This window comes from Cebidichthys violaceus, unplaced genomic scaffold (assembly GCF_023349555.1).
Source record: "Cebidichthys violaceus isolate CVI_PGR_0920_01 unplaced genomic scaffold, fCebVio1.0.p SCAF_12, whole genome shotgun sequence".
Taxonomy (NCBI): domain Eukaryota; kingdom Metazoa; phylum Chordata; class Actinopteri; order Perciformes; family Stichaeidae; genus Cebidichthys; species Cebidichthys violaceus.
This window is the reverse complement of record NW_027176285.1, coordinates 2835339-2854795: the sequence shown is the minus strand read 5'-3', so window position 1 is coordinate 2854795 and position 19457 is coordinate 2835339. Positions and strand designations below refer to the sequence as shown.

The 19457-nt window shown below is 42.2% G+C and overlaps 3 protein-coding genes across 4 annotated transcripts in view; 1 reads left to right on the top strand and 2 right to left on the bottom strand.

Annotated features, from left to right (window-relative positions):
- LOC137868894 (poly [ADP-ribose] polymerase tankyrase-1-like) overlaps nt 1-4387 on the bottom strand; it is a 64899-nt gene extending 60512 nt beyond the window's left edge. Inside the window, 3 exon segments of the mRNA XM_068705914.1 lie at nt 1067-1175; nt 2292-2407; nt 3832-4387. Of these exon segments, the coding sequence (XP_068562015.1) occupies nt 1067-1175; nt 2292-2407; nt 3832-4372 (766 nt within the window). The 5' untranslated portion in view covers nt 4373-4387.
- A 4087-nt stretch (nt 4388-8474) lies between these two features.
- LOC137868625 (claudin-23-like) lies at nt 8475-10227 on the top strand. Its single transcript, XM_068705507.1, has one exon. It carries the CDS (start codon nt 8519-8521, stop codon nt 9347-9349), a length of 831 nt encoding a protein of 276 aa, XP_068561608.1. The 5' UTR covers nt 8475-8518; the 3' UTR covers nt 9350-10227.
- A 2434-nt stretch (nt 10228-12661) lies between these two features.
- On the bottom strand, nt 12662-18033 carry LOC137868624 (fibropellin-1-like). Of its 2 annotated transcripts, XM_068705506.1 has the most exons (4): nt 17683-18033; nt 15861-16174; nt 14435-14504; nt 12662-14048 (listed from the first exon to the last, which is right to left on the bottom strand). In XM_068705506.1, the coding sequence occupies exons 2-3, from the start codon at nt 16145-16147 to the stop codon at nt 14462-14464; spliced, it is 330 nt and encodes a 109-aa protein (XP_068561607.1). In that variant the 5' UTR covers nt 16148-16174; nt 17683-18033; the 3' UTR covers nt 12662-14048; nt 14435-14461. The 2 variants fall into 2 exon arrangements, with proteins under 2 accessions (XP_068561607.1, XP_068561606.1); XM_068705505.1 differs by having other exon boundaries at nt 12662-14504.
- Nucleotides 18034-19457: the final 1424 nt, after the last annotated feature.

The following is a 19457-nucleotide window of genomic DNA, read 5'->3' as shown; positions in this document are numbered from 1 at the left end:
ACACACACACACACACACACACACACGTTAAAGTCTTCATGAATCACCGGAGCTCCACAAAGCCCTCGGCTTCCATCGAGGGCCCTGCCATCCTGCCGCAGCTTGTTGTAGACACATAAAAACCAGGAGGACGGCAGCAGCTTCTCCCCTCCTCGTTGCTCTCAGCACTCCACACCGACGCCGGCTATCATTGCAGTCATTCGTTGTTGCTGCTGAGCAACGCTTTTCCATTAAGATCATAAAAGATTGTCCTGCAACTTTACTGCTCAGACGGTCGTCGCGCCGCTTCGGGTTTTTTCCCGAGGCTGCCGCTAATGCAGTCTCTGAACCGATCCCGTGGTGTTTGTGTCTGTTCTAAAAATGAAGAACCTACATTGAGGTTCATATACTGTAATTTCTTTGTATATTGTGCAGAGAAATCAATGCTCTTTTGTCCCCCCTGTGTGTGGGCTTGAGCATAGGCGGTAACACAGTAATTGCGATTTGCAGCTTATTTGCTGCTCGATGCTTAATGGAAAATAACAGTCAGCAGTTGGTTTATTACGGTTTCTAAAAAAAAAAAAAATTGATTGGATTGATTGTCATATTAGTGATTGATTATACAGAGCTCCGGGTTGTGAATTAGAGGGGCGGTGTGAGGAGAAGACAATTAAAACAAAAAAAAGGGCCCGAAACAAAGAGAGTTTAATATCGTATGAATTCACCGCGGCGACACCGCTGCAATTAATGAAACGTATTTAGAAATGCCACAGCACAACCGCTGACTTTTATTGCGCCCAAGGGAACGACGCAACTCCGGGAAGCAACGGGGCGACTAGCAACGCTGCTGAATGTTTGTCCCGCTTCGGTTCTGCTCACACGGACCAATTCAGTTTTACCGGGTCAACGGACGGCAAAAAAACAACAAAAAAAACCCACTCCAAATGTCACGAGACAATTTAATGTGAACACACCGACGCTTCCAAATTTGAGTTAACACACACTTGTGTTGGCATCTGCGGTGTGTGTGTGTGTGTGTGTGTGTGTGTGTGTGTGTGTGTGTGTGTGTGTGTTTATCGCCGCTTACCTATACAGACGTCTATCTTGCCCTTGATGGCAGCTTCGTGGAGTGGCGTGTAGTTCCAGTTGTCTCGAGCGTTCGGGTCGGCCCCCTGACACAGCAGCAGGGACACCACCTGGAAACGGAACACAGAACATCTGCATCTTCTCTTTGTTTGGCAAAAAAAAAGAAAAAAGAAAATTCCAATTCCAAGTTCCCCATGGTTGTTTTTCCCCTACTGGAGTTACAAAACCTTTTCTTCTCATGCTGCATAGTCGTCCACCACCATAGACTGTATGTAAGAAGGGGACGTGATCACCACGTCTCCAATGGGACCATCGTTTACTAAGTGATGTATGGAAGAAGACTTTTAGCCTCTTAGAAATAAACTCATGTTAATGTTTACTGAGGTCATAACTCAAGAGAGAAACCGGGTCATTTTCCTCATCTAGACTTCTACACCACCGGACTTCTTTCCGCAACCGTTCTGAGACAAAATGCAAATTTTAAAAAAAAGGCACTTCCATGTTCGCTTCACTTTTCAGAACCGGAGGTTATTAAAAAGTATCGCCGTCCGACACAATGCCTGCGCAATGCGCCGATGTTGCCCGTCAATCTCAGACTCCATCTTGATCTCACTCGCGCTATAAGACGCACCAGATACTCCTTTACGCAGCAACTGGTTCCCAACTTGAAGGGTTCAATCCTCCACTTTCCAGCAGTTATACCCCCCCCCCCCCCCGATACACCTGACCTTCCTCTACAAAAATCACACTTCAACCTAAAAAAACAAAAAACAAACAGCCCCTTTCAGAGGTGCCTCTGAGCAGTGGCTGAGTGAGTGGTTTGGGTTTGCACAGTGTTTACTCTCCTCACGGCGCTGATCATCCCTCCGATCACACGGCTGCATTAGCGCTTGCGCTTCTCCTGACACCGTTGCAAAGTGCTCTCAGAGAAAAAGCTCTAAAAGCCTCTAAAACGGAATCGTTCCACCGACGGCCGTGGGGGTCAAAGGGCCGGGACAACGAGAAGCATTAGCACATCTGTCCCAGATGTTCCAAAAACATCACCGCGCGTGACCAGAACATCAAAGCAGCAACGCATGTTTGGGACCGAACACCGATTGCAGTTTTCATCCGTTTTGGATTTTTACCACCAACACCAATTCTTGTGAATAAGACGTACTGCCCCCCCCCCCCCCAAAAAAAAAAAAATACTATGACATCAAACGGGTCGCTGCTCAAAGTCTCACCTCAGAGTGACCGAATGAGCAGGCGTTGTGAAGCGGGATCAGACCCCCGTCGTCCCGCGCGTGCACGTTGGCGCCTGTCTGGAGCAGGTGGTCCACCACATCTTTCCGCCCAAAACCTGAGACAGACATCAGAGAGAGAGAGAGAGAGAGAGAGAGAGAGAGAGAGAGAGAGAGAGAGAGAGAGAGAGAGAGAGAGAGGGAGGGAGATCAGCGTTACAGCATTGGAACTGTGACATCCAGATGAAACCACTTCTTACATCACATCCGCAACGTTGGCAGAAGTTTCCAGATACCCTGAATCGGTCTTTCATGTCGATAGAAGTGGCTGATGAATTAAGGAGCGGCTGAAACAAACGGGCTGCTGTATCCGTTTCATGTTCATAATTAATAGTTTCCTCTAAAAAAAAAAAAACGTATTTATTTATACATTGTGTTCATTTGTTTTGTGAGGCACACGTGACAGCTGTTTGGGGAAAGCACCGTACAAGGGAAGCTCGCCATGTCTTCAGTACAAACGCGCCGCGGGACTCCAAAGAACCGGTTCATTCGTCAAGCTGCTGGGGATTAAGAAGGCCTGAGATGGAAAACAGCTGTGCAAAGTCGTCCGTCCTTCATCTTTTTTTTTTTCTTTTTTAATCTGCACCGGTGAAAGAATTAAAAAGCAGTCAAGTCTGGAGCTGAAGAGCTGATCATAAACAAGTACAGAGAGGAATCAAATGGAGAAAAAAAAGGAATTATTAGGTATTGTTGAGACGATTGAGTCTTCTTTATGGTTTAAATATGACATTTGTCATGAACTCAAACTGAGATCTCAGCCCTTCCCCTGATTTAAGGTCATTTTAAAAGTACGTTTCGACTCAAATGTTGCACAAATCTTAAGATAACTTCCACATTTTCAACAAATGAATATTTTCCTCCCATCTATTAGTGAATATTCTAAAAAAATGATGGAACGATGGAATCGTTGCGCCCACACCTGTCCTTTGGACCTGTATTATTCTGGATTCTGATGTGACCCGGGCCTTAATTGCATGACACTGGACTGCAGCCATAGAAAAGATGCTTCCTCCTACAACAAGCTTAAGCAGCCGTTCCACACGCATTACTGTACAATATCCTCAACGCCACTCTCTGCTGTTATGTTGTTAATAACACAAAATTGATACTAGCGCACAATTTCAAATAAGACTTCAAAGTTTTCCAACTGAGAGAGAGAGAGAGAGAGAGAGAGAGAGAGAGAGAGAGAGAGATGGGACATTTGTTTTAGACAAGACAAGTAATCATTAGGCTAGATTGACATAATCAGTGGGTGCAACGTGGTAACTGTTATTAAAAATGAACTGAACGTTATCTTTGTTGGTGCTTTTGTAAGATATTAGTGTTGATTGGCATTATCCTGAAAACTGTTGTTGTACAGCTAAAGGCTAATGTGCATTAGCTACTTTCTGATCCCCAACACGCCCTGAAAGCAGCTCTGCAGCTGCATGGACGGACTGAAAAAGATTACGTTACTTCAAACGGGGATCTCCGTTATGTTTACCTGCAGCGAAATGCAGGGGTGTCGATTTACGTCCTGCCATGTCTTTGGCGTTCACGTTCAGCGCATCCACGAGTTTCTTCACCCTCGAAACATCCCCATTTCGACAGGCTTCAAACAGCTCCCTGAAAGCCCCGTTTGCACCACCACCACCGCCGCCACCGCTGCTGCTACCGCTGCTACTGCTGATGCTGCCCGCGTCCCCGCTGCCGGAGTCGGGCGTAGAGCCGGGGCTGGTCCCGCTACCTTCGGTGGTTGTCGGGGAGCTAGCGCTGCTGCTAGTGCTGCTGCTGCTGCTGCTGGCGGTGAGGGCCAGAGCTGGGGGGGAGATGGTGGTGGTGGTGGTGGTGGTGGGAGAGGCAGGGGTTCCCTCACCGTCAACCCTGTTCTCCATCGCGCCTCCTCGGGGAAGCGGGGTGGCATCGTCGGTGGGTGCCGGCGGAGAACCAAGCGGGGTGGCAGGGTGAGAGGAGCCGCGGGGCGGGGACGACAGCAGGGAGTTTGGCTGCTGCTGCTGCTGAGAGGAGCGACGAGGCGTCGCCATTTCCACAACACAACAGTCCCCACTAGCAACAAAAACACTGCTGACAATTTCCTGCCCAGGAGAGTCCAACTTCCGCTCCGGGGTTTACTGGGATTACATGGATGGACTCTCTCCAAAACGGTTTAATCAAGCTTTAGTAAAAAAAAAATTACCGTTTACACAAATGTATTCATCTTATCTTAAGTGTTTTATTTTTTTCTCTGTGAAATGTTTGTATTACTAAATGTGTGTTTTTTCCTTTACTTTTTGGATTAAATGAAAACTATTTGGGAGGTAAAGTTAGGGATTTGCATGTTTACTCTAATTACACAAATAAAACATGTTTACCGTTATCTATTTATTTATTCATTGTATGCATCTTAAATTTGTTCTATTAATGTTCATTTTGAGTTGTGTTTATGCAGCCCACACCTGCTGGTACTCAGTTTACATTTTTTCAAGTGTGCTCGTTATGTAACAAAATTAATTAAACTATCATTTACTTAGGACACATGATTGGTAGGTACAATAAATTGAGTTATTGGACTTTGTTGAGTCAATATCCCTTTTATAAATATGTGAGGCGTTATTTTAGCAGTGGAGTAGTCTGGACACAGTACTACCATCTAGTGGAGACTGTTGGTAATAGCTTCAGAATGCAGGAGCTGTTACACCGCAAATACAACAAACACCTAAAACACATAATATGAGAATATACCGTCAAATTACATAATTTCAGTATGTATAAAATTGCACATAGAACAGTGTGTGTGACTATGGACACTTTAATAAACGTTTTACACAACATGTACAACATTACACAACAGGTATGACAAACTATACAATGGTGTACAGACACGATGTGGCATTAAAGTAGTACATTATGTTATTATTACAAATAAATACATACCATACCTTTCTTTATCTTTTTACAGAAATAACATTTTACAAAGATCTAATTTCGCTGGTTTTAATAATTGTCTAATGTATGTATTAGCAAAAAAAAAGTATTCTTTTATTGTATTAATTAATCAAAGAAGCTTAAAGAAATGTGTGTTTGACTTATTCACAGGTGACTCAGCCTACAACATTCTGCCAGGTTAGTTTCCACACTGGTTTTTATAGTCCACCTCAGCACTACTCAAGTTATACATTTTCATTTAAATATTCTAAGGTGATCACAGACTACTGTATACATCAACATACAATCTGTGTACTTTGACAATTAAATGCGCAGTTTTCCTGAGCTGAGCTGCATGTTTTGTACTGCAGAAAAACAGCATTTACCCAGATGAAAACCTACCCCCAACATGATGAAATAGACACTTAATACAGATAACAGAATATTGTAATAGTTTAATTAATTGGCCACCAGATGACAGCAGATAGGCTGCAAGAACATGTTATAACCTTGCAAGGTTTTGGGCGATAACACGCTCCTAAAATTATTTCTTGATTTAACATATTTTTTCACATGAGAATTTATAATTTGAACACCAGCTATAAACTGATTTGGGTCATATAATCAAGGTCCTCATGTTTGAGTCAAAGGCAAGTTTGGCATCCTAAATCATGAGCATTGTGAAGTAAAGTTTAGAAACTTCAACTTATTTTGTTCATAAACTTGAATAAACCCTGAAAGATATAAGCAAAAGAGTCTCTGAACAAAACTAAGTAAATAGAGTGGTCCGTACTTTTTGATTCGCAATAAACTAATTTGCCCTTGTGTTGTGGATCAGTCTTTTCTCCTCTTGGTTCATTAACACTTTATCAACAACAATTTCTCAAAGTAAAATGTCTATGCTTTTCTTTGAATGGATCACATGCATGGTGTACACAATTTATGCTCATACATGATAATGAATGCTCGCGACCAAAATAGAAAGAGCCGCAATACAAATGTGCTACAAATGAAAGTGTAGACGGCATAAAACAAAAAATATGCCGCATCATGGTGACATGCAGAAATAAAAACATGAAAAAAGCTGTAACTCAGCCATGATTTGTAATTTATAACTAATTTTCTAATCTCAGGGTGGTGTTTTTTTTATATACACACATATGACACATTTAAAAAAAAAACGTGTTTTATCTAGATAAAACATGATACAAAAGAGTGGTATTCCAAAACGGTCAAAAATGAAATAAAAACAATTTACTTAAAAGAAAATTGTATCTAAAATAAGAAGGTATAAGAAGAAGAGAAACGTTTTCGTTCGAGCTTCTTAGCAAAACATGAAAAACTGTCCATAAGAGAGCTTTTCAGCTTTTGTTTCAACTGTGGAGGGTGTGTTTGAAAAGCCATCATCTCAGCTTGAAGCCAAAAAGGTCTAACTGGTTTGTCACTGGAAGTCATCATCTGACATGTTCTGCACCTTCAAATACATCTATAGTACTACTAGTAGTGGGGGATGATAGTATCAGTACCAAACAGCCAGTTAGATATGGAAATATACAATGTTTCACAATAGATCCTCTGAAGTTTTCTTTTTATATGTGGTCTGCCGCAAGTAAATGAAGGATGTGACAGCTGATCACGCGGTGACAAACGCTACAACTATGATTCAGCTTGTAGAAGTCATAAAACAGGGCTGTTATGTTAGGGGATGAGTATGCGAGCTTCCGCCAGGTCGGTCGGTTAACATACCTCTCATACTTCCTTCAGCGGCTCTTTGTGTGTCAAAGCTCAACCCGGACCGGAAAAACAATTCCTAGATCCAATACAAATCAACCCCAACGCCCTGAAGAACACGTGACTTGACGGTTTGAATTTGTGCAGCCAGTGTATGCTTGTGTACATTTAACACATTTAGAGATACATAAAAACTCAGCTGCTACTAAGCTGCTACTAAGGTCAGGTGACAGCTGCAAGTGTACTCAACTTTTTTTTTTACTGAAATAAGTGTTTCCTATTGTCAGTCTTTCAAAATAAAAGTTATAAGCGGGCCTATTTTGGTGACTCCAGGCATGGCAGGTATAATCACAAAACATAAGCAGTAGAAATCGAATGGGATATTGATGACCACTTCAAATGGAGAAGTGGTCAATTCAAACAATGCCGTCTCTGGGCGTAGCATCAGCTGATCTCAGGTCGTTCACTTCATTAAGCAACTTAATCACTTTCATAACAGGGATGGCTGTGCGAGAGTCGCACTCGACATAAAAGCGATAGAAACAAAGAGGTAGATAGAAACAGACAGATGTGCAGATATAAATATAGAAGGAAAGGATGAAGACAAAACAGACGCCACGAGGCAGAACGGTACTTGAGATGACGTTTCCTGCAGAACTACATTCCATTTCATCATGAAGTCTGACTTGTTCTTCCAAAGCTGATTACCTCACTGGGAAAGCGAATGCATTTTGTAATGAAGACGTCCAAAAACAATAAATAAGTTCAATTTGCAAAAATAACAGCTTTAAGTCTGAAGTGCGTTTCTTTGATTTAATCCTTGTTTCATTGTATTAATTGCATCCCAGCCGTCACCATTGTGTTAAATAGGTTGTTATGGCTCTTGTTGAACAAAACTTAGACAAAAAAAAAAACAAACGTTCGTCTTTAAGTCGACAAAAAGCTGGAAAGTCCAAATATGTTGTGGTTCATCAATAGAAATATGTGACAACGCTCCTATTAATCATCGTGTGATTGTTTATGTGGTGGCCTGTATGGTCTATACGCAGACATGTATTTCATCTGAGTCATTTAGATGACTATTCTTTTTTAATAAGTCATTTAATCAAGATTTGAGGACTGCAGTCTTACCAATCAAAGGGGTATAAATATTAAACTTTTTAGCATTCTGAAACTTTGAAGCTGATGATACAGGCACGACAAAAAATCTTGTTCTTTATCACTTATCGCATATTTGCATGATAAAAGCTTGACCGAAACTCCCGTCTTCTCTGCTGCAAGTGAAGATGAAATAGCTCTCAGCCCTGCCGCGCGCTGCGCGCCACACCTGTCCTATTTGGGGACTGAGGCAGACGGGCAAGGCTAAAGCCCCGCCCACTAGCAGGTTTCAGTCGGACTTGTTTCTTAAGAGCAGCTGTTGGAACTGTCAGAACTCAGTCGCTCAGTTGTCTACATTACCACACGGAGTTTGGGAGTACGCGCGCGCACACACACACACACACTCACACACATCAGCAACAAAAGCAACAGTAACCATGCAGAGGCGATCAACGCAGGAGTGGATCCGGCTGTCTTTGCGCACCCCGGGCATCCTGATCTTCGGGATGGTTCTTGCTCCCTGCGGCTGGATCCTGAACCTGACAGCCACCGTGGCCCCAAACTGGAGGACCCTCAACGACCTCCCCGACTTCGCGTCAAATGAGTTTATCGAGCAGGGCATCTGGGAGGTCTGTAGGTCATCCACGACCGACACGAGGATTGATTGCAACCTGGTGGACACCGCGTATTTCAACGAGCAGATCATCGAGGTCGCCCAGGGTTTGATGGTGGCCTCCCTCATCGTGACTCTGATCGGGCTGGCCGTGGCCATCCCGGGGGTCCGCTGCTGGAGAGACAGGCCTAACTGGATCTTGGCCGGCCTGGGCGGACTGTTGATCTTCCTCTCAGGTGTCATGACCATCATACCCATCGCCTGGTACACCCACATCCTCGAAGAAATCTCAACGGATTCAAGTCGCATAAGCGTGCGTGTCGGCTACTGCATCATCCTGGGCTACATCGGCGGGATATTCGAAATCCTGGGCGGCTTCGTCATGTTCATCGGGATCTGCCGTTGCTGCGGAGGAAAGAACCGAGGGGAGACACGCATCGAGGAGGTCATAGGCCCCCGGTTCAGAAATCAGAAGCAGCCCGCGAGACGAGTTGAAGTGCCAAGCCTGAACCGGCCCAGGAGCAGCGCCAGCAGCAGCGTCCCATACTCGAAGGACTCCATGGATGAGGATGTGTCCTTCCCCCGGGCCAAGAGCCCGGCAGCCCCGTCAGTCAACACCTCCTACGGCGGCAGACCCTACGAGGCCGACCTGTGAGAAGCACGTGTCACACATCTGGGTCTCCATGTAGACGACACAAAAAACCTATACACGAGGAGAACTATAGAGGCGGACACGGCAATTTGCAGAAGGGACTGAGAGTGGGAAATATCCTAGGAAGAAGCAATGGTAGTTACTCAATGAATTTACAAATCTAAACCACTTTAGTAAAACTGTCTAATATTCTGGAGTATTGTAGTAATAACATAGAACATGCTCATAACATAAAGTTCAATTCATTTGTGACCATATGAAATATTCTAGGATTAGGTTATTTCTGTGGTGAGATATCAAACACCGGAGATGTTGTGAAATCACTGTAAACTTAGTATTAAGTGAAGCAGAATCACTTTAAAGGTCTGAGTGTTACACTGCGTCACCATTGGGACAGGTATAGGCTTGAAGGCATGAGTGCTAAATGATGCGAGTGACAGAGCCAGGGCTGCAGTTTAATGCGGCTACAGATGAGATTCATTATGGGCTAAAAAGGTATTCTAACATCATTATGATACAGGATAGGTGTGTGATTCAAGCAGTGCAGTAATCCTGCGCAAGTGGAAGTGAAGAATTGTGTATTATTGTGGGAGAGAAAACCTTCATCGTCTTTTACATTCTGCAAACGATGTTGAATTCCATTTGTAAATAGTCCTCATCTGTAAGGAACGTTCTGCATTTAATTTTTTTGTGTACATTGGCAAATTATTTTGGGGCTATTTTTTTTTTCTCCATTTTTATGTATATTCCATATTCACGTGCACTTTACAATTACGACAAACCGTGTAGTACAGCACCTGTTGAAAGAAAAAAAAAAAAGTCATCCTGAGGTGATCGATATTCTCTAAGTGTTGTTTAATAAATGGACACTGTTTCCTAATTACAAATGACTCTGTCCAATTCCTTCCAACAGATTGTACTGCAGAGGTACATGAATAGATTTCTTTTTTAGGATATTTGATAAGTGGAAATAGCTGCGGTTATGAATACAATGGGGGTAAAGTTAAATGTTTTGTCAGCAGAAAAGGTTATAAAAGTGCCCGTAGAGCAAGAATCTAAAATTTTAGGGAAAATTCTATCATCCGTGACCAGAAGTCATTAGGAACGCTTTTAAAACACACATATGCCTCCCTGTCTGCTCAGTCTTCACCTCTCACACACACAGACACAATGTTGCCCGACCGGTCTGAGAGGTCGGTTTCTTTCATCATCTTGTCGAACAACATTACCTCTTCTGTTTAATCTGGCCTAACATCTCAAACAAGGCAACACTGTAGTGAACAATTGTCCCTCTATAGCTCCCGGAGAGTCTTTTGTTCGTTGGCCCCCCTGAAGGAATCATGATGCAGTTCTGCCTGCAGGACCTGTTGAATGCCACAGTTAGACGTGGGGTAAGATACAGTAAAGAACAGTGTTTTTACCCTGGCACTGAGAGCCATAACGAGTGCATCTGCTCACACTGATGTAAAAAACAAGAATTAGAAAGACAAATAGGGTTACTTGTGTTGAAACAACTTAAGAAATAGTACATTTAACAACCACTCTGATCGTGGTAACTCAGAGTAGTCAGTTGGAATGAAAAACCCATGAATGCAGGAGAAATAATATCAGTAAGCCAGGTATAGTAATGTTAGTCTTAATCACCTCTTGGTAAAAAAAAAAAGATGCTTCTGCATCTGAGCAGATTTCTAGAAGAAAGGATTCAAGATGGGTTGGGTTTCAAGCGCCTAGAATGCAGTGCCTCACGAAAATGACGGTCCAAGATAAGTGGGGTGAGGACAGACGTCGACAAAAGACGGCAGTTATTATTTATAGCCTCAGGCTCTTTAGAAAAAGTTGCATTGCGCTTCCATAAAGTTGAGAGACTCTCAGGAGATGGATTAAAGAATTGCGCAAAACAATACATCAGATCCGAATTAAGTTTCTAGCATGGGTCAAGCTAAAAAAATAAGCTGGATCCTGCATTTCCTATAATGCAACCAATTGCACCTTCATGTCACACACACATTTTTTTTTTTTTTTTTTAAACGCCCACATTTTCTAGTTCGTAAAGCAGATTTTCAGTCTCAAAGCCAAAGCCAAAATACCCACAACGACATGCCCAGGGTCATTTTTAGAAAGCTCCTCCACACAGAAAACACGATTCAACTCTTTTCACAGACAGGTAGTACTCACCATGGCAATTCAACCTATTATTATGTTGTGTAGTCAGTGGAGTTTCCCTGGGAAAATTTAGCAAACGCCGTGCCATCAACTTATAAAGTGCTGCAGTGCATTTTGCTCCTACCACTGTAAAAGAAACATGTACGGTGTGCTCATTAAAAGCAGAAGGTAGTTTCTAATGAGAACACTTCACAGCTGGTACTAACAGTAACAGTTAGTATCAGCCTTTAGGCAGATCCTTTCTGTTCCTTGTTGTAACAGATGCATATTAATAGCCGGTCCGTCTGCATAAATACAGATCAGTCATTCCGAGTCTGTGTTCCGGTAGAGTTTAGTAAACACGGAATCTGATGCTATCGTGTAACAGGATCCCAGAAAGATGCTAAACAGGCAGCGGTGCATCCCCAACACACACACACACACACACACACACACACACACACACACACACACACACACACACACACAGTTTGTCAGGGTTAGTACACATTGACAACCTGCTGCAGAAGATGTGAACTTAGTAATGATTTAGGTGACGCACACATTTCTTTGTATTATATAAGTTTGGATAATATAAAAGAAAGACTACATACTAATATATAATATTATCAGACTATTAAAAACCCTTTACTTAAGCTAGTGGCTAGCATAGCTGCAAACTGTAGCTATTGAACGTCTTATTGATTAAAACTGGAGAAGTTGACGGACTCTGCCGTGAAACAAACTGAAATAAAGAGCTACAGTCGTTCTTGCCTCGTCCTGCACATCTGCAAACAACTCATGTTAATGAGAAAGGATGCATCTTTACTTTTCTAACATTTCTAAACGTGGAAAATATGACCCGCGGTATCGACCGAAAGAGGACACAATCCTATTTACACACATCAGTGGCATTCATACAGCGGTGATGTAGACATCATTTTGGTGTGACATACGCACAGAACAAAACAGTAATGGCACAAGACAGTCATGGGTGGACATTTTGTCATCAATGACCCATGTGTTATGCAAGGAATACAAAGGCCTGAGTAAGTAGACTACCAGCAAGTCATTTACTATAATTTAGCGGCTAAAAATAAACCCTACAAGCTATTTAAAAAAAAAAGAAGAAAAAAAAAGCCAGAAGACAATGAAATGAAATATGGCTTTTAATACTGTGCCACACTTTTATAACAAGACAGGAATTTTAAAATGAAGCATAACAGGATCTGGGAAGGTGTGCACACGCATTTTAGTTTCGAGTTATTGACCTACATTCTCCTGCAAAAGTAAGCGACCTGTTTTTCTCTCGGTAAGGACACTTTTTCCTGTCAGGACTTGGTCACCTGAAGCTGTCACATGACAGATAAGACCCAAGATGGAATGTTGTCTGGCAGCGTTGAAAATCAACAGTAAAGTCATAGTTTTAGTAGTTTACTGAGGGCCTGAGCAAAAATGTATTACTATTGACATTCTCTCGAATGAAATGAGGCGTATATTCAAAAAAACAAAAACCGTCAAAAGTGTGTATTTTTTGCACATCCCACAACGAAGAATGACAAACAAACTGTCACTTAGAATCCATTTATATACAAATATGAACATGCAAAGTATGCCAAACCCGTCCTCATAACTCTCATCATGCTTTCACATGATTAAATTAAATCTACATGCAGTTTTTTTAAAGTATCTCCTGCAGTCATCTTCATAAAGTCAGTCGTTGCAGGCAGCTTGTCTGATCGATTATTGTGTACTCCAGCAACACAGACACAGAGTGAAAAACAAGATCACAAAAAAAAAAGCTGGGTGTCTTGCTGATGCTTGTGGTTACCAATAGTTACAAAAAGGCATATAAAACATAGTAATTCAGTCAGAAGTGTACAATAAAATCTGAAAATACAGCAAAAAAAACACTTAACACTGGCTGTGCTCCTGAGAGTATCTTGATTACTCAGAAGACATTAAAGACTTAAGTCCTCCTCAAAAGGTAATGACAAATCAAATCTGGTGAAATAAATTGCTGCGGAAACATCTGAAGTTCTTCCATTTTTTTTGGTTTGCAACACCCGCATGAACGTGAAGTACAAAAACATGGCAATAAGAATCGCTCACTATCACCGGAGCAGCCACCTGTGCTTTCTCTGTATTTAAAGGACACTATTTACATTATTTTACTAAAAGTATAGCAAGTGTTAGAGGACACAATCAGCCTATCTACGTAAACAAGCTTCCGCATACATCAAGGAAGAAGATTTTGATGAGGAGCAGACAGATCCCGACATTTCGCAACAATAACTCTTAATAATAATTAACACTAAGAATACTAAAGTGAACAAAGTTTTGTAAAGTTTATATTTTTCATATAATAACATAATTTTGCAGTTAAGCTGTGTCACTGTTAACCCCGTTAAAGCTCAGTTCAGTTTTTGAGTTTGATGCTGCAAGAATGATTATTTTATATATATATATATATTTTTACACAATTCAACAAACTTTGGGATAAGTGTGCTGCAGGAGGACGCTGGTCGAAGTTTAGTTGTGCCACTAAGTCGTGGTTCACCTGGATTAGAACGAGAGAATCATTATTTCATTTTTTTCTCTTTCAAGGATGATGACATGCATCCACATTCAATCAGTGAGTTAAAGGTACCCTGTGGAGTTTATGCACACAATGTTGGAATCAAAAATGAATAAAAAAAGACATTCTGTACAGCCCTAGTTTAGTGAGTAACTCTACAGGGCACCTTTAAATATGGAAGTTCCAAAAGTATGTTGTAATTGATTTTGGTGAACTCATTTTTTCCTTCAAATTATTAAATGAAAATATTGAAATCAAATGAAAGTTTTACACACTTTTCATTCTATACTTCAGTCAGACATCTATACCCAAATTGAATTCCCAGGTTGTAACACACAACATGTAAAGCATTTCAGCCGTACGTCTACCTCAGGTATGATGGAGACTTATCAGCGTTACACAACAATGTTGTAGCCATGTTTTGCTGCCAGATGTTTCCTGTTGACAACGGACAAAAACACACAATTAGTTCATTTGTGAACATTTCGTCGTCTCATGTTAATGTCTTCGGCGTTGCGCCAACATGTGAATGTTCAGCAAATAGCAACTTCCAGCATGCAATAAAAAAAAGAGACACTTCAAAAGATGGTTCAAACATTCACTTCAGGCAGTTTTTGAACAGCGGCCTTTGTTGCTGGTCTATCATTTTCAGTTACACCATGAATCCTTCCTAATTCAAAGAAAACTAAATCCTGCTTTTCGTCGTATCTATACAGCGGGGGCAAACGCTGGGAGAGCCAGATCCTTTGGATTCTATGTTGATGAAGTTTCGGTTGCTCTTCTAATCTATTCAGCCAAAGTGACTATCAGTGCTTATGCTTACTATACCATTCTTCTTCTTCACAAACAAACCAGGTTCCTGTTTGAAAGAGAAATGAGTTTTAGGAATTGTTCAACTTCGCTTGGCTTAGTGCCAAGACTAGATTGGATTTTGGTGAATATATACGCCGATGACGTCCAGCTCTACATTTACACTAAATCCATCACCACTGCTACACACTCCACCCTGACCAACTATCTCACTGAAAGTAAATCATGGATGCAAGCCAACTTACTCAAAATGTATTGCGATAAATCAGCGATGACCGTCGTCTGCCCCAAATCCCTCAGCCACTCACAACTTCTTTAACTCCACTCTGTCTCCCTCAACGTCCGTCCCCTCTCTCACAAAGTCCTCGATCACCAGGTCCCCTTCTCCCTCACTGATGTGCTCCACCGCCACACTCCTCTCAGCCTCCATTCCTCCGATGCCAACGTCCCGTCTCCATCACTGGGGACTAAGCGGTGGACCTGGGACAACAGAGCTTTCTCCATAGCTGCCCCCTCCCTCTGGAATCCACAACCCAAATGACATCCGGGACAGCACCAACTTATCTACACTGAATTTAAAACTCACCTTTTTAGAACTGCTTTTTAAAGTGTTATTTATATAGTGTTTTATATTTTTAGTGTTTTAGATCGAATGCATTATTATTATTAAATTAATTTGAGCTTCAGTTGAACTTTGAATGAACAGTACACAACGTGTTAGAGAGCTGTAGAGGTTGATGTGCATATTTGTTTTCACTTCACAGCCAGGCTTGCCGTTTCCCTCTTGCTTCCAGTCTTCATGCTAGGCTAGGCTAACCACACCCTGACTCCAGCTGCATTTTTAAAGCACAGACGAGACCGACGTCATTCTCCTCATCTCGAGAAGAAAGCAAATAAGCGCTTCCCCCAAAAATGTTAAAACGATTCCCTCAAAAACCTTTAATGGACAAGCTTTCAACAAGAATACCGCTGAGATTTCAGTACCTGTTCCTCTTCTTTTGCTTCTGCCTCATCTTGGCCAAGAGGAAAGCCACGATCAGCACCCCGATGATGACGGCGAGCACGCTCAGGGTCAGCGGTAGACTCAAGGCCCCGTTGACCGTGTCGTCGCAGAACTCGCCCCGGTAGCCCAGCTCACAGTCGCACACAAAATTGGCGCCGCCGCCCGGAGGAGGCACGCAGGTACCGTGGTCGTTGCACTGAGTTTCTCCACAGGTTGGCAGGGTGAGGTCGACGCCTCTCGGTTGGGGAGGCGGGAAAGGGGTGGACATCGTGGAAGAAAGGGAGGAAACACCAAACTGTTAAGGGAGAGAGTAATAAGTGGAAGGAGAATAGGAGAGGAGAGAGGTGAGTGGGGGGGGGGGGGGGGGGGGGGAGCCACACCCTAAAACACAATGGGGCCACACAACAATGAGAAGAGGCTGTTCAGCTGGATGTCCTGAGATCAGGCTAACTCAAACATGTCTGCAAGTATGTTTGACTTAAGTCCATTTAACTCTGGCTTAGTGGTCGCTAACTGAAGTTATGTTAAAAACCAGTAATCTGATTCACTGACTTAACGAAGCTGAATTTGTCATAATTCATGTGATTATTTCTGCGCCGCAACATTCACTTTCACTCTTCTTTGTAAAGAGCCATTCTTGTCTGGGGGGGCAAAGACATTTGATAGAAATGAAGGCAATCAGATCTTTTACCACCAACCAATCATCTGTCCTGCGTGGATCTTATCACCATCTTTCTCCCTTTGCCAACTTACATTTGTTACATTTCATACCGCGTTGGCTTCAGTGTTTATGCGGTGCTCAAACGAACATTTTAGTAAGACAGCGCTGCCTTCAGGTCCCAGACAGAAACGGTAGAAATGCACGCTTCGTACGCAATAAAGAGTGCGATCCCCTGACTTTATTAATCCCCAAATATACACATATTCAATATAATGAAGTTTTGTTGATACGTATTTTCTTTTGTATGTATAGTAAAACAATAGCAAAAATGATTACTAAAGATAGTCTGTAAACGGGACAGCTTTTTAAAAATGTGCACTATTCACACGCAACAACCTGCTTATTGTGTGTCATCTCACCCTCACATGTGTTTTACATTTACATCAACACATTCAAATGACCAAATTCTCCCAACCTGTAAGTAGTGTAGGGAATTTAAAGTATTGTACATCTTGCCATATGACAAAATTAGATTTTTTTATTTTTGTTGCATTTATTCTTTCCACATGAGAAACACAAGTTATTTTATCATCAACAGCATTAGGTGTTTGCTATCAGCTCATAGCTCCTACAGAAACATCAGCCTTGTCCTCATGATAAAATAAATGCGTGTTTAAAGGGCACAGTACGTTTCTGCTAATCCTAAAATCCTAAACAAAACAACGCAGCTACTGAACGGTGCCGTACACAATCGTTAAATTACCGAATGCATTAAAAGAGTAGGTTACAGTATCAAGCTTTTTAGATTCTCAACACAAGAACAAACCAAGAGCACAGTGTAGTTCCATTCTGAGCCACACAAGTTGACTGCGAAACTAAGTTTTACAAACACTCAAGTATGTTCAAAGTCAAATTTAAGGGACAAGACTGACGATCATCCAAAACCGTACAGCGTGTCGGTTAACTGATAAATACAGTAAGTGTCACGCTTGTGAGGTTATTTTTTTACTTCTCAAGTATCTCGTCATTCAGGTTTCCAGGTTTCCCAGCAGCACGAAAAGATCGTATTTGGAGCCGACTTTCACCATTGTGAAAAAGCAAAGCACCATTTCAAAATACGACTAAACGGAAAACATACTCACAGAAGCAAAGAATGCAGACTAGGCGTCTTTAAATGAAAGCTGGGAAGTTTTATTTTCTGTCTTCCAGGTGTCTGTCGGTGCCAAAGGTCCTGCGTCTTTGAAAAAGAATATCAAGTTCCTCTTTCAGTGTGGAATCTGCCACAAAGGGAAGGAGGGAAGAGGAAGAAAGCCGAGACCTGTAAATACCTGCCTCCCTTTTTCCTCCCCTAAACACACACACACACACACACACACACACACACACACACACACACACACACACACACACACACACACACACACACACACACACACACACACACACACACACACACACACACACACACACACACACACACACACACACACACACACACCTCCTTCCTTTGCCTTATCGTTAAATGGGTTGAGTCATGTATACACACTGGCTCCCACCAAATATCCCTGACGTGTATGTAGCAACTTTACATTTCCTAAGGAGAATGCAAACTAATCTTATGCTTCAGTTAGTCGCTGACTCACCCTGACTCACATTAGTCAATGCTCTGACAGCCCTGGGGAGAAATACACTTTGTGTGGCACCTTTCAGACACCAAACGGCAAATGCAAATAAAAATGGATGGAGAGATACATAGGTTTTCACTGGAAAAACGTGTAAATATGGCAATGATTTGACATTAAACACATCAGAAGTGGATGCTGAACAACATAAACACGCACGTTTACACACACACACACCTAACCTAAGGACTATTATACCATATTACAGTAGGTGTGTTTGCCAGACAAGCAGGGGATGGAAGGAGGAGGCGGCGAGTTGGAACAAGACAAGCTGGCAAGACCTGACATGCCTGTAACAGTCAGCACTTCACTAGAAATTTGCTGCGGGAAAATCTATTTTAGGCCTCCAAGGGAAGCATTTCTTTTTGAACGTTATATTTTTGGTTCATGGTTCCCAGATGATGTGAAGAACCCGGTTGTCTCTGACTTTGAGCGCAAGCTTCAGTTTGTCCATTACATTACATTACGGTCATTGAGCAGGCGCTTTTATCCAAAGCAACAATTCAGTATCTAAGCTAAGTGTCTTGCTCAAGGACACATTGACATGAGACTAGTAGAGCAGCAGCCGGTGATCAAACCGCCGACCCTCTGGTTGAAAGGCGGCCCTGCTCTCCACTTAGCCACGGTCACCCCCAATACTTTATTTACAATCAAATACCTGCAAAACGTAGGACATTCCAACACTGTCTCACAGCAGTTTGTGAGAAATACTTTTAATCTATCGTTTCGTTTACTTGGACTGGAATTTTCTATACACCAACACTAAGTCCCAACTGGACGCATCTTCTGTGCCCGCTTCATGTTTTCAGTCTTTCAGTCACTTTTGATACAAGAAGTTGGTAACGACTTCTTGTATCAAAAGATATGAGACTATCTGGGCATCAACAAGCAAGACGTACCCACACCTCTATATTACATTACTGTAGCTCTTTCACCTGAGTCATCAGGGGAGTTCACTCCAGGCAGACACTGTGTAATATTGACAGCTTTAACAATACACTATAGATGTGTGACTTCAGCAGAATCAAGGGGACCTTTCACGGCTTCTGTTAAACTACCCGCCACCAACACAAGTTACAGTATAAGAGGAAAGTAGATATTTAACACCAAAAGGTAAAGGCGATGTGAATTGTACTGGTGCTTTTGTTCAGTTTAAGTTTAGAAAAACATGCCTGCATCTATCTATTCAGGCATGCATATCTATCAAGTTTGACTGATATATATGCGGAAGCATG

Coding starts and splice junctions, on each gene's coding strand:
- LOC137868625 (XM_068705507.1), top strand. CDS start 8,519: ATGCAGAGGCGATCAACGCAGGAGTGGATCCGGCTGTCTTTGCGCACC.
- LOC137868624 (XM_068705505.1), bottom strand. CDS start 16,147: ATGTCCACCCCTTTCCCGCCTCCCCAACCGAGAGGCGTCGACCTCACC. Junction 14,505..15,860: donor AAGCAAAAGAAGAGGAACAG/GTACTGAAATCT, acceptor CGTTGTCAACAG/GAAACATCTGGCAGCAAAAC.